The sequence below is a fragment of the Amblyraja radiata genome, chromosome 3 (assembly GCF_010909765.2).
Source record: "Amblyraja radiata isolate CabotCenter1 chromosome 3, sAmbRad1.1.pri, whole genome shotgun sequence".
In the NCBI taxonomy this organism is placed as follows: domain Eukaryota; kingdom Metazoa; phylum Chordata; class Chondrichthyes; order Rajiformes; family Rajidae; genus Amblyraja; species Amblyraja radiata.
The window spans coordinates 55,950,221-55,972,879 of NC_045958.1; the positions used below are offsets into that span (position 1 = coordinate 55,950,221).

At 43.4% G+C, this 22,659-nt stretch overlaps 1 protein-coding gene across 5 annotated transcripts in view; it reads left to right on the forward strand.

Moving 5' to 3' along the window:
* The window catches only part of elavl2 (ELAV like RNA binding protein 2), a 101,794-nt gene that overhangs the window by 73,830 nt on the left and 5,305 nt on the right, over positions 1-22,659 (forward strand). For all 5 annotated transcript variants that reach the window (XM_033017823.1, XM_033017824.1, XM_033017825.1 and 2 more), the window contains one exon: positions 3,376-3,601. In XM_033017823.1, the coding sequence (XP_032873714.1) occupies positions 3,376-3,601 (226 nt within the window). The remainder of the gene's footprint in view (positions 1-3,375; positions 3,602-22,659) is intronic.

Below are 22,659 nucleotides of genomic sequence, written 5' to 3' on the forward strand. Positions count from 1 at the left end.
CCTAACTGTTCCCATTAATGCAGTATCGAGATGATCTTTACAATAATCCCCACGTGATCTTACTGTGTCAGAGAGATTTCTCCTTGGTCTATCAAACCTCTTCAACTTTAAAACTGTCCTGTCTTCTCTAGTCTGTGGGGCTTTTGACTTGAACTGTTAACGGTTTCTCTTTCCACAGATGGCGCATGACATGTATGTTTCCAGCATTTTGTTTTTCAGATAACACCATTTAGTTCTATCTTCATGAATTTTAACATGCTAGTTTAGATTTTATACAGTGAATAATCTGATTACAACAAATGTTATCTTTGTTATCTGTTGATTGATACAAATACATCTATAGATGCTCCTGAACACATCATCAGTGATGTAACCTGGGGTCATTGGGTGTTTCGGGTCTTTCAACATCAGACATCCTCACCCAGGCGACCCAGCCGTGGTTGATCAGACCACGACTTGTGTTCAGGTGGCATTCGCTCCTCCCCATGGACCTTCTCTCCTGATCCAGAGCCATCTCGAGGCCTTCTCCGCTGCCTCTGTGGTGTTCTTGATGGCCCTTCTCCTCGCCACTCCGTTGATGCCCAGTGCACTCAAGGCTCTGTAGAGCGATTGCCCTGCAAAACCTCTGCAGCCAACCTCGATGGCCAGCCCTGCTTACAGCAGTCTATGACCAGTTCTTCATACTTGGCCATCTTCCTCTCGTGGGCTTCCTCCAGATGGTCCTCCCACGGCACTGTCAGTTCCAACAAGATTATGTTTTTGGTCGCCTCTGAGACCAGGAGGATATCTGGCCTCAGGGTGGTCGTGGCAATGTGCTGTGGGAACTTCAGCTGTTTCACCAGGTCTACGGAAAGTTGCCAGTCCTGCGCAGTTGCCAGGATTCCTAACGGATTCCTGGCTACTGTGGTTCTTAGCAGCTGCACTCCAGCCTTCACGAAGGTGATCATCTGGGTGGTGAGACGTGAATTTTAACATGCTGGTTTAGATTTTATACAGTGAATAATCTGATTACAACACATTTCAATTCAACTTTAATGTCATTGCACAAATACTAAGTATGGGTACAACGAAATGCAGTTTTGCGTCAGTCCGTAGTAGTAGTGCATATAGAAATTTAAAAAAGAAACAGAATAATCAAAAATACAGAATAATTAAACAATGGGGACGGAGAGACCGGAGAAATCTATCGGCGGGACTCCGAGTTCAGCAATGTGATGGTATAATTGTAGAAGCTGTTCCTCATCCTACTGGTACGAGACCTGAGGCTCCTGTACCGCCTCCCTGATGGGAGGAGGGCAAACAGTCCATGGTTGGGGTGGGAGGGGTCTTTAATGATCTTCCCAGCCCGTCTCAGACACCGTTTTCGGTGGAGGGCATCCATGGCAGGGAGCGGGGCACCGATGATGTGCTGCGTGGTTTTCACCACCCGTTGTAGTGCCTTCCTGTCCGCAACAGTGCAGCTGCTGTACCATACCGTGAAGCAGGTGGTCAGGATGCTCTCGATGGTACAGCGGTAGAAGTTGGTCAGGATCTGGGGGGACAGGTGGGCTTTCTTGAGCCTCCTCAGGAAGTAAAGGCGCTGCTGTGCCTTTTTGATCAGCTTGGAGGTGTTGAGGGACCAGGACAAATCCTCCGAGATGTACCCCGAGGAATTTGTAGCTGGAGACGTGCTCCACCTCAGTCCCGTTTATATGGATGGGGGTATGACTGCCTCCTCTGACCTTCCTGAAGTCGACAATGTTATCTTTGTTATCTAGTAATATATCAAAATGGTTTTAAACCTTTTGGGAGATTTTGCTAATTTAAATGTGTCCATAATGCAAGTAATAAAATGCATGGAGAGATTAAACTAGGTAACCACAACTTTGCTAAAGATTACATTTGTAGAATTGTAAAACTAATTTGGGTTTGTGGGGATTCTAGTTGTTGGACCATTGGCATCTGAAGGTATGCCAGTGGTATTTCCTCAATTTGGGAACTGGGCAAGACTGACTTATTTTCCCATTTCTAAATTAATTCGAGAAGATGGTAGTGAGCTGCCGGTGCTACTGTCCTTGTGAGGAACTCCCACAGTGGTGTTGGCTAGGATTTGAAACCAGAAATATATTTCAGAATTGGAGGGGGACATTCAGATGGCACTGTTTTTGTGCACCTAAAGCCCTTTTTACTGTGTCAAAGTAGCTTGGGTGAGTAACTGCATGCCCTTTTATAGATGTAGACTGCAGCCATTGTAGGCTGGTGGTGGATGGAATAGATGCCTAGGGTGGTTGATGGTGTACCATTTGAGTGGGTTGCATCGTCTTGAATGCTGTGCAACTTTGTGCTGGAGTCGTTCTTATCCAGGCAATTGGTGAGTGTTCCTTCAAATGACTGAAGTACCTTGTAAGCGGTGAGAGGCTTTCGCTTTCTGTTATGCATCAGTCATCATGGAATACCTAGCCTCTGAATGTAGCTATTGTATTTGTAGCTATTCCAGCTGAGGTTATGGTTCAAGTGGGACTATAGTGATGGTGTTAAATATATAACGTAAGTGATTGGATTGGCTAGTTGGTGATGGTCACCTTCTGGTACTTGAATGACTAACATTATCATGTCATGCTGAATGCTGCTTCTTTGAGTTGAGAATAGTTAGAATTGATGTATTAGACGAAATGGGAGTGAAAAACAAGTGTGAATTTTATTTAAAAAGTATGTTAACTCCAGTTGAATCAAAAGTTTCAGATTAAATTGGGAGAAGATGCAAATTATCTCTTGTGAATGAAGTAAAAAGAATAAAGCTAACCAGAAATGTGAACATACCTTCATGTTCGTTAGTAATAAAATGTGTAATTCTGGGTCCAAAACTAATTACAACCCAGATAATATGAAAATAACCTCTTGTGAGTAATAAAATCATTATATTGAGTTGTGTTGCAATGCAGAAAGATTTATCTCAAATTGTTTAGTGTTTTCCAATGTTATTGGACTGTAAAGGCAAGTCTGGGGATTGGGAGATGTAATGAGCTCTGTCCTACTGCAGTATATTATTGGAGAGCAAAAGATTCTGATTTTGAGAAGTAATTAGTAGATCACAATGCATTCTACCGTAATAAAAATTGCACTAGTCTAGTTAGAATCTGTTAGGCTCTGCAGAAATTGCATTTTTTACTGAAAATGTACCCTTTCGCTGAACGGGTAAATTACTAAAGTTGAATAAAGAAATACCTACTTTTTAGATATTTTTCTGTATTCCCCTTTGTTTATTTCCAATATTTTATCTTTTGCTTTCAATGTACTTTATGCATGGGTAGTTTAAAAATCAAATTATAGCAGCTTGTTCATTGAGAGTCAAATTAAATGTAAGTTGTGTAACTGGGCGTATATTTTGTTTTTAAGGTGTGTCCAGGGGCGTTGGCTTTATTCGGTTTGACAAAAGAGTGGAAGCAGAGGAAGCAATCAAAGGTTTAAATGGGCAGAAGCCTCCAAATGCCACAGAACCAATCACTGTCAAATTCGCTAATAATCCAAGTCAGAAAACCAACCAGGCAATCCTCTCGCAGCTGTACCAGTCTCCAAATAGGCGATATCCTGGACCCCTTCATCATCAGGCACAAAGGTTAAGGTATGTAATAACCCTGCACAGTTGCAACTTAAAGGGGGTATTTAACACATGTTGGGGGTAAGTGCTACATGAAGCTGGATTAAATATATATGGTAGCTGACTAGTTTCATTCCAAAATTTTATCTAGATATTTAACTGTGCAGAATCTTGATGGATTGATGAGTGATTTTTATAATATAGTTGAAGCTGCAAGAAATGCCATTTTGAAACTGCCCAATTTTCCCTGGGCCTTATTTTGCTTGCTCTAGCTAGATGGGGAAAAAAACATCTACCATCTAGCTTGATGGTGATTTTTAACTCATATTTTTAGTGTTCAGCTTCTCCCTATAAAACAATTAAATCTACCAATGTCCATATTTTGTTGAGGATTAATGCATGGGTTTTTCCTATCTGCCTAGAATTGTACCATAGTAACCTTTTGTCTGCAGTTCACAACAAATGCCATATTTCAAATAGTGTTCTGTAATGTGTAGCTACACACGAAAAGTGCACCAGAATTGGACCCAAGCGATAGTTTTTGAATTAGACGACGAGTTTGGTTTGACCCCTTCCTACATTTCAATAGAAATTCTTGATTCATCTTGGACTAATTGTGATTAAACTGAGCAGGGTGACCAAGGGGTTTGTGGAGCAACTTGCATACTTGAAGGAACATTTAGTTTATCTGAAGCTGACAGCTGTGAGCTCTGCTTACTTGATCTTTGTACCGTGTTTAACCTGAATCAAATAAATTCCCGAGAGTTAAAGGTCTGGCTTAGCTTGTGTAATTATGCTCCTACAGCTTACCCCCTTAGTCTAGTTCAGTAAAACACTGAGTCAAGCACTGGTTCAACTAATTCTTTATTCTCACTAACACAAACAAACTTCCTATACGATACCTAACCAACCGTGGGTCCGATCCATGTCTCTATTCGTCCAAGCCCTTCAGCCTCGTATGAATAGACACCTCCAGACAGTCACACAGTTCCAAGTGCACTCCCAGAAGATTGTCTCCGATCCATGTGGTGTCCCCTCTTTTACAGGGTATCGGACCCGTGGCGCGAAACTATATGGGGGGGGGGGGGGGGGGCTTTATGCGTATTTCAGGAGATTGAAGGTTGCATATTTTAATTATATTGTCAATGGGAATTAGAAGAGCAAATATGCCAGGAGATTGCATGCAGCGGCAGGAATAATAGGGTTGTCATAGTCGGGGATTCTAAATTCCCTAACATAGACTGAGACTATCGCAGTGCAAAAGACTTGGTTGGGATGGGATTTATCAAATATGTTCTGGAAAGTTTTCTCGGGTGATATGTAGAGGGCTCTACATGGAAGACGGCAAAGGTTGATCTACTCTTAGCAAATTAGGAAGGGCAAGTGCCTGAAGTGGTTGTGGCTTAGCCTTTTTGCACCAGTGACCACTTTTTTAAACTTTAAGATAGCTATGGATAAGGACAGGGCGTGCCTGCGAGATAAAATTCTGAATTGGGGCAACGTCAACTTTCATATTAGACAGGACTCGTTTAAGTTGGAGTGGGTTGTATTCAAGTATAGAAACGTCTGGAAAGTGTCATACTTTAAAAAATTTAATGACTAGAGTTCAGGGCATGTTCCTGTCAGAGTGAAGGGCAAGTCAGGTGGGTGTAAGAAAGCTTGCATGACAATAGAAATTGAGCGTCTGGTTATGAAATGAGGCATGGGGCAGGTGCAGGCAGCCGGGCCCAAGTGTATCCCTGGAGGAGTTTTGGGAACTGAGGAGCATACAAAGGGGGCAGGAGATAGCTCTGGTAGATAATATTATGGAAAATCCAAAGGGATTTTAAAAGTACGTTTAGGAAAGAGGATAACTAAAGATAGGATTGGACCCTCGGAAACCACAGCGGTGAGCTGCAGGAGTTGTGCAGGGTCCTCAAGAGTATTTCTCCTGCTTTTACCATGGAGAAAGACATGGAGACTGCAGAGCTTGGGACGGTCAGTATTACGGTCAAGGTGGTGCTGAATGTCCCAAGGTGTATGAAGATAGACAAATCACCCGGCCTGATCAGATATATCTATGGATATTGGGAAGCTAGAGAAGAAATTCTAGGCACCTGGCTGAGATATATGAATCATCAGTTATGGGTGGGGTGCTAGAAGACTGGAGGGGGCAAATGGTGTGCCTTTGAGAAAGGGTGCAAGTAAAAGCCTGCGAAATGTAGGCCAGTGAGCTTAATATGTGTGGTAGGCGTTACTGGAGGGTATTCCAGGGTCTAAAATACGTGAATTTAGATTAGGGCTAATTAGGTAGGGTCATCACCATTTTGTGCGTGGGAGATCGTGTCGCGAGAATGATTTTTTTTTTTTTTTTAAACCAAAAAGGTTGAGACCAGAGCTTTAGACATTTGATATATGGATTTCAGCAAGGCATTTGATAAAGTTCCGCATGGTAAAGTGCTCTGGAAGATTAGTTTGCATGAGATGTAGGGAGAGCCAGCTGACTGGCCAGAAAATTGGCTTTGCCATCCATGCCTTCATCTCCTCCCGACTGGACTACTGCAACTCACTTCTCCTTGGCATCAGCTCCACCTACATCAACCGACTCCAACTGGTCCAGAACGCAGCCGCCCGACTCATCACCCACACCAAATCCTGGCATCACATCACTCCAGTCCTCAAACAACTTCACTGGCTTCCCATCTCCCACCGGATCACCTACAAAATCCTGGTCCTCACCTACAAAGCCCTCCACCATCTGGCCCCCCCATATCTCACTGACCTCCTCTCCCCCTACCAACCCTCACGGTCCCTCAGATCTACATCAGCCGGTCTCCTCTCCATCCACAAATCCAACCTCCGCAGTTTTGGGGACAGAGCCTTCTCCAGGGCAGCTCCCAGGCTCTGGAACTCCCTCCCCCAACTGATCCGCAATTCAGTGTCCCTCGCCATCTTCCAGTCCCGTCTCAAGACCCATCTCTTCACCTCTGCCTATCCTTAGCCCCACGTCCCCCTCCCTTTTCATCTGTGCTTGAATTGCCTCATATTGTGTTTTGAATTGAATTCTGTCTTTAATTTGTGTACTAGTCATGTCTCTACTATTTATTTCATTCCGCTTACATGTCTTTCCTCTACTTGCTAAATTTTTGTAAGGTGTCCTTGAGACTCTTGAAAGGCGCCCATAAATAAAATGTATTATTATTATTTGTGGAAGGAAGCAGAAGGTGATGGAAGGTTGTTTTTCAGACTGGAGGCTTGTGGTTAGTGGTGTGCCTTGGGGATCGGTGCTGGACCATTTATGTTTTATGGTTTATATTAATGATTTAGATGAGACTAAAAGGCATATTTGGGAAGTTTGCAGATTACACTAAAATGGGTGGTATTGCAGATAATGAAGATGGCTATCAAAGATTACACAGGAATTTGCTCAATTGGGCAAGTGGTCTGAAGAATGGTTAATAGAATGAATGCAGGTATGTGTGAAGTGTTGCATTTTGGGAAGTCAAACCAGGGCAGGACCTTAAGAGTAAATGGCAAGGCTCTGGGAAGTGCTGTAGAACAGATGGCTTTAGGAAAAACAAGTACAAAGTTAATTGAATGTGGTGTCAGAGATAATGAAGAATTAGAACGACAGCTGCAGCAAGATGGTGTGAAGCAGGTATGGGCTGGAATGCGAAAGATCACGGGCATGAAGCAGAACGGTGGTACACTGCCTGATGGTGAACAGGGTCTGGCTGATGATCTGAATAGATTCTTCAACAGATTCGACGGCTCCACACCACCCCAGCCTCCCCCACCTGGTCTGCTGACCATTGCTGCTTCCTCTCCACCTCCCATCCCTCTCTCCATCACTCCTGAGATGTCACCTGTACGGAGTCCCCTCTTTCCACCTCCCACTCCACCGGCAGCCCCACCCATGACTCTTTATACTGCTCAGGTCAAGGTGATGCTGGACAGACTGAAGCCAGGGAAGGCAGTGGGGCCTGATGACACCAGCCCAAGGCTACTGAAGACTTGCTCTTCAGAGCTGTGTGGTATTTTAACACACCTGTTCAACCTGAGCTTACGTCTACAGAGGGTTCCAAGGCTGTGGAAAACATCTTGCCTGGTACCTGTCCCAAAGAAGACCCATCCCACTCTCTACAATGACTACAGACCAGTAGCGCTCACTTCTCACATAATGAAGACATTTGAGAGACTTGTCCTTTCCTACATCAGGACTAGTGTGTCAAATCACATGGATCCTTTGCAGTTTGCATATCAGCCTAACATCAGTGTCGATGATGCCCTCATTTACATGCTGCAGAGGGTGTACACACATTTGGACACTGCTGATGCATCTGTAAGGATTACTTTTTTTGACTTTTCAAGCGCCTTCAACACTATTCAGCCCCGACTGCTAGGGGAGAAGATGGAGAAGATGAAAGTGGATCCATCACTGGTACTGTGGTGTTTGGATTACCTTTCCCTCAGACCACAGTACGTGCGCCTACAGAACAGTGTCTCGGGCACCATCTTGAGCAGCACAGGGGCTCCACAAGGAACTGTGCTGGCTCCGTTCCTGTTTACCATCTACACAGCGGATCTCCAATGGAACACCAACAGCTGCTTTTTGCAGAAGTATTCGGATGATACAGCTGTTGTCGGCCTCATTAAAGGGGGCAATGAGGAGGAATACAGAGACATTATAAGTAACTTTGTGGAGTGGAGCGCACACAATAATCTCCATCTCAACACCAAAAAAACAAAGGAGATAGTGGTGGACTTTAGGAGGGGGAGGAGGAGGACTCAAGCAACGCCGATCACCATTAAGGGCACTGAGGTGGAGGTGGTTGCTAATCACAGGTATCTTGGGGTGCAGCTTGACAGTGAGCTGAACTGGAAGTGTCATATGGAGGCGGTGTACAGGAGGGGACAAAGCCGACTGTATTTTTTAAGGAGGCTGAGGTCTTTTAATATCTGCCAACCCCTACTGTGCAGTGTCTACCATTCAGTGGTGGCCAGTGCTCTGTTCTTTGCTGTGGCCTGTTGGGGAGATGGCGCCCGTATAGCGGATAAAAACAGATTGGACAAACTAATCAGGAAGGCCGGCTCAGTGGTCGGGGCTGAGCAACGAACGGTCCAGCAGGTGGCAGAGGCCAGAACTCTAAATAAACTAGGTTCCATAATGACAAACCCCGCTCACCCACTCCATGCCCTGAAGGTGATCAAGAGCAGCATCTTCAGCCAGAGGCTGATTGCACCAATGTGCAAAACGGAGAGATACAGGAAGTCCTGTTTACCAGCTGCTATAAGACTTTTTAATGAGCATAAATAACTGCACTTTTTTTTTTTTTTTTTTTTTTTTTTTTTTTTTTTTTTTTTTAATTGTATTTTAACTTGTATTTTAACGTATTTTAACTTGTTATGTATGAAAGCGTGGTGTTATGTTTGTCTTGAAGCTGTCGTGGCACTGTAATTTCCTGAAAAGGATTATTAAAGGAATAATCAATCAATCAATCAACCTCCGCAGTTTTGGGGACAGAGCCTTCTCCAGGGCAGCTCCCAGGCTCTGGAACTCCCTCCCCCAACTGATCCGCAATTCAGTGTCCCTCGCCATCTTCCAGTCCCGTCTCAAGACCCATCTCTTCACCTCTGCCTATCCTTAGCCCCACGTCCCCCTCCCTTTTCATCTGTGCTTGAATTGCCTCATATTGTGTTTTGAATTGAATTCTGTCTTTAATTTGTGTACTAGTCATGTCTCTACTATTTATTTAATTCCGCTTACATGTCTTTCCTCTACTTGCTAAATTTTTGTAAGGTGTCCTTGAGACTCTTGAAAGGCGCCCATAAATAAAATGTATTATTATTATTTGTGGAAGGAAGCAGAAGGTGATGGAAGGTTGTTTTTCAGACTGGAGGCTTGTGGTTAGTGGTGTGCCTTGGGGATCGGTGCTGGACCATTTATGTTTTATGGTTTATATTAATGATTTAGATGAGACTAAAAGGCATATTTGGGAAGTTTGCAGATTACACTAAAATGGGTGGTATTGCAGATAATGAAGATGGCTATCAAAGATTACACAGGAATTTGCTCAATTGGGCAAGTGGTCTGAAGAATGGTTAATAGAATGAATGCAGGTATGTGTGAAGTGTTGCATTTTGGGAAGTCAAACCAGGGCAGGACCTTAAGAGTAAATGGCATGGCTCTGGGAAGTGCTGTAGAACAGATGGCTTTAGGAAAAACAAGTACAAAGTTAATTGAATGTGGTGTCAGAGATACATATAGTGATCAGAAAGGATTTCAGTGTATTGGCCTTCATAAGTTAGTGTATTGAGTATAAATGTTGGAATGTCATGTTGCAGTTGTACAAGGTGTTGGCGAGGCTGCATTTGGAGTATTGTGTTCGGGTTTGGTCACAGAAAAGATGATGTTAAGCTGGAAAGAATGCACAGAAGATTTGAGGATGTTGCTAGGGCTTAAGGGCCTGATTTATAGAAAGGTTGGGCAAGCTAAGACCTTATTTCTTGGAGATCAAGAGGATGAGGCATGATCTTATAGACTTGTATGAAATCATGAGGAGAATAGAGTAGATGCAAAGTCTTTTACCCAGAGTAGGTGAATCGGGAACAGCAGGACATAGGTTTAAGATGAGGTGGGAACGATTTAATAGGAATTAAAGGGCAAATTTTTCACCAGAAGGTGGTGGGTATGTGGAATGAGCTGCTATAGGTGGTAGTTTAGGCAGATACTATTAATAACATTTAAAAGCCATTTGGACAGGTATATGGACAGAAAAGGTTTAGAGATATGGGCCAAACGTGGGCAGGTAGGATTGGTGTAAATGGTGCAGCTTGGTTGGCGTGGGCAAGTTGGGCCGAAGTGCCTGTTTCTGTGCTATGATTTGTCTCCCTGCTAACAATGTCACTTAATGGAATTGACTCTAATACATTTAATTGTGCTATGCATCCATTTGCAAAGCATGTGTAGAAAACCAAACACCAGAAAATAAGTGAAGTGTGTAAGAATGAACTGTAGATGCTGGTTTACACTGAAGATAGACACAAACTTGAAGTAACCTAGTGGGATAGGCAGCATTTTTGGATAGAAGGAATGGGTGACGATTCAGGATGAGACCTTCAGATTGAGTCAGGGGAGAGGGAGACACAGATAAGTGTAAGGTGTGAAAATGAGACATCAAAGGGGACGCAAGGCAAGAAAAATGTAGAATAGATCATTGTTAGCTAGCAAAATGTGAGAACGATGCATACAGAGATAATTTAATCAAGAGGACAGTCAGACTGGTCGGAGAACTAGGAAGGGGGAGTGATGGAGGGAGAGAGGGAAAGCAAGGGTTACTTGAAGTTCGAGAAGTCAATATTCATACTGCTGGGGTGTACGCTGCCCGTGAAATATGAGGTCCTGTTCCATTGGTATTGGGCGCAGACCTGACAAGTTATTATAGGACCGACCTTGGATAGGCCATAGGGGTTGCTTGCATTCTGGTTTTGAGATGGCTGAGGCCGGTGTGGGAACTGCACCCACCTTCAATACAATACAATTCAATTTATTGTCATTTGGACCCCTTGAGGTCCAAACGAAATGCCGTTTCTGCAGCCATACATTACAAACAAATAGACCCAAGACACAACATAATTTACATAAACATCCATCACATTGCTGTGATGGAAGGCCAAAAAAACTTCTCTCTCCACTGCACTCTCCCCCCCCATGTCAGAGTCAAAGTCAAAGCCCCCGGCGGGCGATGGCGAATTGTCCCGTGGCCATTAAAGCCACGCCGGGTGATGCAAGGTCGCACACCGGGTCTTGGTGTTAGAGCCCCCCGGCGTGCGCTCGCAGAGACCCGCCGCCATTCCAAGCCGCGCGGGGCGGTGCTGTAAGGCCCCGATCCAGGAGCTATTCAACCCCGCAACTCGGGCGGGAGAAGTCGCCGCTGCAGAAGCCCCGAAAAGCGGTCTCCCTCCAGGGACCCGCGGGCTCCCGGTGTTACCGTCCGCCAAACCCGCATTTGCAGCCACCGAATCTCCGGGGGTCGGGTCGCAGCAGCGTCCACCACAGCTCCACCCGCTCTGGACTCGGCCAGCTCCGCGACGGTGAGTTGAGTAGTCGGCACCAGAGCCCCCGGTCTTCCTGTTGGAGGCCGCTCCTCGTTGCAGCCTCAACGACAACGGAGACCCGACAAAGAAAAGGTCGGGTCTCCCGTGCAGGGAGAGATTTAAAAGTTACCCCCAACCCCCCCACACCACCCCCACCCCCCCACACACATACCCCAACAAAAAATAACAAAAACTACATAAAAACATAGACATAAAATAATAAAAACGCAGACGGACTGCAGAGGCCGCTGCAGACGTGAGTCGCGCCGCCTACTCTTCAGATGGGGCAGGAGGTGATTGATGGGGCAGGCAGGCTTGTAGGTATTTGGGTTGGTTTGCTTCCGCAACTTATGGCTTTTGCATGCTACTGATGCATGGATTTGAATGCGCCTCCTTCACGTTAAGCAATCATGGGCTGGATGTTTCTAGGTGTTTAATGGAGATGTTGCACTTTAAAGAAGCTATGAGCATGTGTTTAATCTTTTTGTTCATCTGATAGCTCGTCCCATGACGGCTAGAAATAGTGCATCCATTACAGGGATGTTGCCAGGACTAGAGGGTATAAGCTATAGGGAGAGGTTGAGTAGGCTGGGTCTCTATTCCATGGAGTGCAGGAGGATGAGGGGAGATCTTATAGATGTTTACAAAATCATGAGAGGAATAGATCGGGAAGATGCACAGTCTTTTACCCAGAGTAGGGGAATCGAGGACCAGAGGACATAGGTTCAAGGTGAAGGGGAAAAGATTTAATATAAATCATAGAAACATAGAAAATAGGTGCAGGAGGAGGTCATTCGGTCCTTCGAGCCAGCACCGCCATTCATTGTGATCATGGCTGATCGTCCCCTATCAATAACCCATGCCTGCCAACACTCTCTTAAATCCATCCAGTGACTTGGCCTCCACCGTCCTCTGTGGCAGGGAATTCCATAAATTCACAACTTTCTGGGTGTAAAGGTTTTTTCTCCCCTCAGTCTTAAATGACCTCCCCTTTATTCTAAGACTGTGGCCCCTGGTTCTGGACTCGCCCAACATTGGGAACATTTTTCCTGCATCTAGCTTGTCCAGTCCTTTTATAATTTTATATGTTTCTATAAGATTCCCCCTCATCCTTCTAAACTCCAGTGAATACAAGCCTAGTCTTTTCAATCTTTCCTCGTATGACAGTCCCGCCATCCCATGGATCAATCTCGTGAACCTACGCTACTCTGCCTCAATCACAAGGATGTCCTTCCTCAAATTAGGAGACCAAAACTGTACACAATACTCCAGATGTGGTCTCACCAGAGCCCTATACAACTGCAGAAGAACCTCTTTACTCCTATACTGAAATCCTCTTGTTATGAAGGCCAACGTTCCATTAGCTTTCTTCACTGCCTGCTGTACCTGCACGCCAACTTTCAGTGACCAGTGTACAAGGACACCCAGGTCTCGCTGTACCTCCCCCTTACCTAACCTAACCCCATTAACATAATAATCTGCCCACTTATTTTTGCCGCCAAAGTGGATAACCTCACATTTATCTATATTATACTGCAACTGCCACGCATCTGCCCACTCACTCAACCTGTCAGGACCCTGCAACCTCCTAACATCCTCTTCACAGTTCACACTGCCACCCAGCTTTGTGTCATCCGCAAACTTGCTAGTGTTGCTCCTAATTCCCTCTTCCAAATCTGTATATATAGTAAACAGTTGCGGCCCCAACACTGAGACTTGCGGCCAAGAGGTAACTTTTTCTCTCAGAAGTGGGGGGTGTATTGAACAATTGCCAGAGGAGGTAGTTGAGGCTGGGACTATCCCATCATTTAAGAAACAGTTGGACAGGAACATGGATAGGACAAGTTTGGAGGGTTATGGACCAAGCCCAGGCAAGTTGAGACTAGGGTAGCTGGGACATTGTTGGCCGGTGTGGGTGAGTTGGGCCGAAGGGCCTGTTTCCACACTGTATCAATCTATGACTCTATGACTATCTATCCTGATGCTTAGTTGGGTTAGTTCTTCCCAGAAAAACTTATTTTGCAACTCCCTGATCTGTTTTCAAGATTTGAAGCGTTCTATAAACTTGTGTTAAGGCTTCATGCTCCTTAATATAAAGAAAAGACAAATCCAACTTTGATTGCTTTAAATGGAGAGAACTGTATAGAAACACTATCACTTTTTAAAATTTGCCCTCTGGGACAATGTATTTTAAATGTAGATGAAATCCTATGTTGATGGTATCATTCTTGGCCTGGCAAGCACTTGTGTTGTAGTGCTAATCTATAGCAATGTTCCCAGTGAATCAAAACACCCTTTTAGAGTTCCTGATTCTTTTTTTAACTGTCTGCTATAAGGTGGTCATTATGCATCTTCTCGTTATCTTGACATGAATATTAGCTGGGGTTCCAGTTGCTTTACTTGCATTAGAGTTGTAGAGATGTGGGGGGTGGGATGAGGTGGAATTAGTGTAGGAAATCAGCCCTGTCCTGGAAAGTATTTGGTTTGTAGGGGGGAGAAGCAAGAAACTCCTCGCATGTTTTTAGATTAATGCCAATCTGTGAATGGAATTGATGAAGGAAAGTCGTTTACAACATGAATGTTGGAACTGTTTTCCAATTTGAACTGTTGCTATGTTAGAGGGGGACGTCTTATTACTGGATTAGATGGAATTAGTCATGGGGATTTCAGATTTTTAAGCAAAAAATATGCCACAGTTAATTAACTAGCAGCTCTACGAAGAAGTCTCGTGTTTTCTCTGCACAGTTCTACACAGCGTAAAACCAAGTACACCTGAAAGAAAAATCCATCCCTCACTACCCATGCTCTATGTAAGGAACGGATTCTTTCAATACTGATTTATCCTTGGAGGCAATTTTGAATGACTTGGGACCACTAAGATTATAAGCGCCAAGCTAATTGTCTGTCCTCGTATTAAAAATACCTGGGAAAAGTGTTAACGTTTGCATTTCACCATTGCTGATATTTGATATGTTATCCTCTGAAATTGCAAAAAAACATGTAATCAAAGTCAAGTAACAATTAGTGCAATCAGAGTTTGTATTTATTGGTTGATACAGAAAGTTAATGTTGGTTGAGTGCATCTTGTATGCAGTTTGTAGCATGTTGGGCTTTGATTTATATTCCCTAAGGCACTTGTAGATTATTTTTTTTTAAGTCCGTTATTGGATTTGCTAGTCTGGAACTAATTGCACATGGTTTGTTAAATCTGTGGTAGATTTTGTTTGCTTGTTTTGGGGATGAGTCAGTTAACCAAAATTTGAAAGTTAATTAAATTATCTTGGATGTCTTCAAATGTTTACCTACTTCAAATATTTAAAGAAAATTACAAATCTTCATTGAATGGTGAAGATATTAATTTCCCCAGAATGGAACAATTACCACTTTGGAAACAGTAGAACAGCTACACGGATGAAATCCCCACTTTGGTATTGCAAAATATTGGCATGCCTTCAAACTCAAATGGTAGAATCTTCAAGGTTTTTTTTTAACCTTTACCTTGAGTCCAATTGAGAAAATGGAAAATCTTGGACAACAATCTTAAATTAGAATGATGTAGCCCATTGGCTTGTTATCACACTCGTCTTCTGTCTTTTTTTTTTTTTTGCTCTGACTTTTTTCAAGTATGTATCTAATGTCATTAACAGGCATGAGATTTCTCCGCGGACCCACGGAATTCCGCGGATTTTGAAATTTGTTAAAATAAAATCTATATCTCTAAATCTATAAATGGCTTTCCGCGAGTCTGATGATTGAGGGTGTCGATTGGACGAGAGGGACGTCGGTCAGCAGGCAGTGGAGGGGGTGCGGGACATGATGATTCAGCACAATGATAGGAGGAGGGAGGCGTCGGTCAGAGGCGGAAGTGGGGGGCGGGATTGAGGATAGAGAGTGGTGATTGGAGGAGGGAGGCGCTGGGGGCGGGACAAGGCAAGGCGCCGGGGCTGGGAGTGCAGGTAGTGGCGGCCCCTGGGGACGACAGCGCGAGAGTGGGCACAGGGCTTGGAAAGGCCGGGGCGCAGCTGCAGGGCCGGGGCCTTGTCGGTGTCAATAAGCGTTTTAAAGCAAGTAGAGAGAGTGTGTGTGAGCCCTGGTGAGCAGAGGGGAGAGTCTCTGAGTGAGTAAAGGTGAGAGGAGGTCCCTGTGAGTGTGAGTAGTGCGGGGTTCCCTGTCAGTGTGAGCAGTGCGGGGTTCCGTGTGAGCAGTGAGGGGGTCCCTGTGAGTGTGTGCAATGAGGGGTTCCCTGTGAGTGTGAGCTAAGGTAAAGGGGGGTTCCCTGTGAGTGTGAGCAGTGAGGGGTTCCCTGTGAGTGTGAGCAGTGAGGGGTTCCCTATGAGTGTGAGCAGCGAGGGGTTCCCTGTGAGTGTGAGCTAAGGTAAAGGGGGGTTCCCTGTGAGTGTGAGCAGTGAGGGGGTTCCCTGTGAGTGTGAGCTAAGGTAAAGAGGGGTTGGTTCCCTGTGAATGTGAGCTAAGGTAAAGAGGGGTTGGTTCCCTGTGAGTGTGAGTAGCAATGTTACAAAATTTTGAGATTTTAAAAATCAAGTCTGCAATTTATCCCATCAGATAAAGCATAAAAATAAGTTTAATTTGACACCTAATTCACTTTCATATCTCAAGTATTTAAAAAGTTATGGCCATTTTCATACTGGGAAATGAGCATCTTGTTCCCTATTGATTTTCTATGGACATAACAAAAAAGCTGTGATCGTGAACAGTCAAAAGCCCATAACTTTCTTAAAAATTAAGAGAACTGAATGAAATTTTCAGTTATCATAGATTGAACCATTCTGAAACAAATATAAAATAATCTTACTTGGATGACCTGAAATTAAAGCATATAATTAGTTAGTTACCTAATTGTAGCTAATTTCAGACTTCAATTACTAGATCTAAACATCTATCCATTTCTTAATAAATGATTAACATTTTTAAATAGCCTAAATGTCCAAATAATATTCACAAATAATTCACAATAAAACATGAATTTTAAATCTCATTTACATTAATTTATAGACCAAATGGAAGGAATTTAGTGTTCAATTGCTGTAAATAAATGCCCATTTAAATCAGCTTTCCAGTGGGTCCCTGTGGAACGCGCTGGTTTAGAACGTTCACATTGCGCTAGATTTGTGCCCCCAAATGCCCAGAAAAATACTGCGGGATATAATGGGCCCAAAATGAGCTACTCGCAATATTAAACTTTGTATAAAGGGATCTTTAGAAGCCCTTTTTAATGTAAAAATATACAGCATACCTTCAATTATTTGCTTTATGAGACCCTGCGGTTGCTGGCGGTCGCGGGTTTAGAGATTGATTTTTAAACTACTATAACTATTTTACGAGGACTTTAAAACTAATAATAGCTTTTGCGGCGGGGTCGTTCAGCGATTTTTCGTTAATAATTAACTAGGCTGAACATCTTCGATTTGAACAGCCTAGAGAAAATCGCGTTTTAAACCCGCCCCCTCTAAACGGCGCCAAAATCGCGCACACCCGCAACGACAGATTTTCAGCGACGCTTCAGGTAGGCTTTGCAACATACCTAGTGTGAGCAATCAGGGGTTCCCTGTGAGTGTGAGCAGTGAGGGGGTTCCCTGTGAGTGGAGAAAACCCTACGGGAAATTAAGGGTAAACAGGGAAGAAAACTGTCATTTCAAGCTCCAATTATCAAAATAAATCTGCATAAAGGGGGCGCTGCCCTCTTTTATCCCCGCCAGGGGCCTTGGAATATTACTCGGGGCAATGCCCCCTTTACCCTCATCTCTCCCTCTTTTTTTCATTTTATTCTGTCTCATGCCTGCATTAAGAATATTACATTTTAAATTTACTACTACCCTCATGGCAGCTGGGTAATTTTATACCAACCCAATACACTAAACCCTCGTATTAGTGGATCCCGCTATGCAGAGGACAGACCTGCGAATGCAACCCCACTCCCTCACTGGCCATTTACAGCCCCAGCTTCTGACGCCACCCCTGGGTCACCAGGTGCACCAGCGAGCCCACAGCACAGTCCAGTTGATGCAGCTGTTGCTGCTCACATTGTAGCCACATGGGGACAACATTCTTCAGGCCGCTGCTACCGACAGCATGCTCGGCGATCGAGTGTTTCCCTCCCCTCCCACCAGCTGTCACTTATTCCTGACAGCTGTTGCTTTGTCCGAGCCACCACATCCTGTCGCTGAGTCTACTTGGCCTCTTGCCTACTCCCACGGAGTCGCTGACGTACTCCACCTTGGAAGATGTCGGCGATTGTGGAGGAGGCGGCGGAGTTGATGACGCCACAGGAGAAGGAGGCGGTGGCGTGAGGAGCAAATAATGCGTAGGAAGAAACGGCAGCTGATTAATGGGGAGGGAAACCCACGGTGACCAAGCGCATCCTGTCAGTGACGGCGGCCTGATGAGATCGCTGTCGTCCGGGGGCTACAAGGTGAGCTGCAAAAACAACAGCTGGCGAAGAAGGGCTCACTGGTGCAGACCAGTGGCATTGTCACCTACTTTTAAGGTGAAACGAAGAAGTGGTGGAGTAACTCGGCAGACTAAATCAGTCTGAAGAGGAGTTACAACGTCTCTTATCCATGTTCTGCAGAGATCCTGCTTGTCCCGCTGATTTACTCCAGTATTTTGTGTCTAAAATCAGTTGAATATTATTTGCCCAATTACCTGTTTAACTATTAAGGTTATAAGGAATAGGAGAAGAATTAGGCCATTCGGCCCATCAAATCCCCTCCGCCATTCAATCATGGCTGATCTGCTTCTCCCTCCTAACACCATTCTCCTGCCTTCTCCCCGTAACCTATGACACCTGTTCTAATCACTAATCTATCACTGTGATTCTTGATTTCATTTGGGTTTTGTTATCTGCTTATTAATTATATCCTCAAATCCTGGTTGGAGTCGTGTTACAAGTGCAGAATGCGTCTCCAATTTGGAAAATCGCCAGGGCTACTTCTATTCGTTCATGTAATTTTATATACTTGATTACCTTTAAACCATTACATTTTACATTCTATAAAATGACACATCAAAAATTCTTCATATACATGCATCTCATAACCTTCAGTTGTTTAGCAATCTCATCAGACTGTTTAGGAATGTTTTGTCAAATCTGTACTTCCAATGTATAAAGTCCAATGTGTCATGGGTGCCCGTATTTGCTTGTTTCGGTCACTCTAGGAGCTCTAGATTTAGATGACTCTTTGTTTCTCTCGTTGGAATGTCTACAAAGTACCTGAACGATGTTTTCTTTAAAATGTTTCCCACTGTTGGCTCCAAGCCAGCTGTTGAAATTAGATTTCCATCCAATTGTTGGTTTACTTGGCCTTTTCTAAAAGTGCTCAATCTGATATCACTGCTGAGTTACGCTCCTTGATGCAATTCATTTCCCATTATAAGATCCGGTGCTGACTTTCTTGACCAGGAAACTAACCCAGAAATATTTGGGGAATCACCCCTTTTGTCCTTCACAATACTCCTGATCCCAGTCTGTAATGGAATTGGACAAACCCCATTATATTTGCCTCTCTCTCCTCGGTAAGTTAGATTTTTGAAGGAAAAACAATCTCTCTTCTCCCTCCCCCCCGTTACCTGTTGTACTTACCCAATAATGTAAGAATTAAGTGAGCGATTCTCTCAGTTCTCCTTTTTCCCATTTTTTAAAAAGTATCTTGTCAAAAATATATGTATATTTTTTACTTTTTCAACACAGGATCTGGTTTGTGCTGCTATTCAATCCTGTTCAGCACATGTTTTTTATTACACTCCTTATTTATAATGGACACTTCAAGTCCATATTCCACTCGCAGGTTAACAATTTGTTTAATCCTACCTTTTCAATGATTTTTTTCTTATTTTATAGCATCTCTTTTTTCTACATGTAATCATATTGCCCAGGACCATACCTCCAAGTTCATGTCCTGCAACGACACATCAACCATTCATCTTAAATTGATGTGCCCAGAATACAAAGTTCTCCCTCCAACACCATCTGAACTTTTGAGCTGTTTATCCCAAGTTCATGCCTGTAGGAGTTGTGTTGTAGATGCTACTTTTGAAAGTTACTCATAACATGAAACTGGCAGTAGGATCTTGACTCATCCCACCTAATGTTATTGATTCCCAACTGGGAAAGGATTCCGACCACCTTAATTTCTCCCCAAATCATTCTGCAACTTCCAGCTTTTATCATTACACCAAGAGGCAAAAGATGTCATACTTGAGAATGCATAAGATGGACACAATGCTGGAATAACTCAGTGTGTCAGGCAGCATCACTGGAGAACATGGATAGGTGGTGTTTCGTGTTGGGACTCTTCTTTGCACTGATTTTGGGGGTGGGCCGGAGGGGAACTGGAAGCAAGAAAAGTCCAGGACAAATCAGGAGCAGCAATAGAAGATCTCGGGGAAGGCGATTCCCAAATAGGCCAATTATTGACAAGGGATGGTATGATCCCAAGAGGAGTACATCCAAACGGTCCGAAGATGGATCCCAACATGAAATATCTACCCATTTTCTCTGGAGATGCTCCCAGACTCGCTGAGTCACTCCAGCACTTTGACTATCTTTGGTAATAAACCAGAATCTGCAGTTCCTTTTTATTACTTTGAAATTGCATGTTCAGCAATGTTGTTGGTTTTGTCCACCTTTATTCTTATTGGTGAATCCCACCAGTGTACCTTTGGCTGTTGTGCTACTTCCATGTTTTGGTTATATTTTAAAGTTGAAAGACAAGTTGCATTACTGCAAGCTTCTGATGTATATATTTTTTTTTGTCTGAAGTGAAATAGTGTCTTTGACTTGAGCCTCATTTCTTCTTGGAATAACGGAGTCCATTAATGTCCCCGAGGAAAATTGTATGAATAGGCAAAAGTAGTGCCGAGTAGATGACAATTGAAATAAGTAATTTGCAGTATTTAATTGTATCTGACAGATCAAAGAGCTTGAATTCTGTATCTATAATTTAAAACTAAAATGGTAGCCACCAACATACCAGCTGCTTTCCAAGAATCCTGTCATTCCTTACTGCTTGAGCAATACAATTCTAAACTGGTATCTGGTTCTCCATCTGGATTCTGCACTGATGAATTTCAACATCTGGAGGACCAGATGCAATGCAACAACTTGCAACATTGCACTCGGTTCATGTACCTGCGACAGCTTGTCTTTCAATATTGAACTTTTGTATTGATGCAATATTTTTTCTGCCTTGAACATAACATTTATAAATCTAGATCATGAATTTCAACTAAAAAGCAACCTGCTAGAGGAATTCAATTGGCTAGATAAATGATTTTGACCTGGAACATCAACTGTGCATCTAATAATTGCGCTCATTTCGCTCCACAGATGCTGTTTGGCCTGCTGAATTCCTCCTGCAGTTTATATATTTGCTTTAGATTCCAGCATCTTATATCTGGGAATTCCAATCTTATGTCCACTGGCAAGAATTTAATCATCTGTATTTAATAAATTTATAAAGCCAAACAGGTTTATGGTAATGTTGCAAACATTTTAGCTTTTGCAAACACTACCAAAAAAATAACAGCAATTTTATAAATGTGCAATAATGTAGAGATCTGCAAATTTCTATTGATATCCTGTTCCGCCAGGTATGCTGTAGAAGTCTTTCCAAATGGTAAACTTTCTGAAGTCATCACATTGACAGGATGTTGTAACTAGCGCACTTTCTTGTAGTAACATCCCTTGAAAACAGTAACTGAATTAACTTTTAATGATTTGCTGAGCCATAACTAGTATTGAGAACTTGTTCATTCTGTCTAAGTTAATATTACATAAAATCCAATTGAGTTTAATATCAAAGCATCTAAATGTAATTGTTTGTATTCCCAAACTTCTGATATGTCTGTTAACTAAATCCTGCCTGGTTTGTTATCTTCTGGCTTTTTTGTATTATGGCTGATTTGGGCACTAATTTTAAAAAAGCCAGCATGCGTTGGTCTTAAAATGATAGTGATCCATTACTTTGAACCACTGCAATGTTTCTGGTTATGGTATTGGGGGTGGGGGGAGAGGAGAGGAGTGGATTTCTAGGATTTGTGCCTAGTGACAATAGAATGGGGATTTTTTTTCAAATTGGGGTGATGGGCAATATGAAAGGGAAAGTTGAGGGCATGATGTATTCATGTGTCCAAAGTCCCTGTCTTCCTAAGTGGAGGCTGTGGACTTTCGATGAGCTCGTGGAGTAACCTCGGTGAGTAACTGCAATGGATTTTGTACACTCTACAGCAGGGGTCCCAACCTTTTTCGTCCTGTTTACCCCATGCAACTTTAATAGCACATAACAATGTTATTTCACTTATTTATGAACAACTAATGATGAACAGATACCGGTATACCAGAACCAAACAGTCAGTCAGTCAATGAGAAAACATATGTACAAATCCAGAATCAACAAATTTACCCCCTGGGTAGGCAAAATTTACCAGCCGGGGGTAAATTTACCCCAGGTTGTGAATCCTTGCGCTACAAGTACTGGTGGAGGGAGTGAGCATTAGGGGGTAGATGGAGGTCTCTGACCTGGATGCTGTAGAGCTGCTTGTGCATTTGACTGCAGATCCAACTATGCAAGTGAGTGTTGCATCATACTCCTGACTGGCCTTGCAGATAGTGCAAAAGCTTTAGGGTGTTATAAGGCAAGCTACTTCCTGTTAGATATCCAAACACTGACATGCTCTTAGCCCCAGTACTTCTGTGGATGGTTGTGCTGAGTTTCTGATTGGTGATGACTCCCAACTCCAGGATGGTGATGGTGGATGAAATAGATTCTTGATTAGTATGGATGTCAGAGGTTATCAGGAGAAGACAGGAGAATGGGGTTAGGAAGGAGTGATAGATCAGCCATGATTGAATGATCAGCCATGATGGAAATGTTAACTGGTTAGACTGCCATTAGCCTTGTCATCGCTTGGCATTTTAGTGGTATGAATGTATCTTGTCACCTATCAGCCCATGCCTGAATATTGTCTAGGTCTTGTTGCATGCAGGT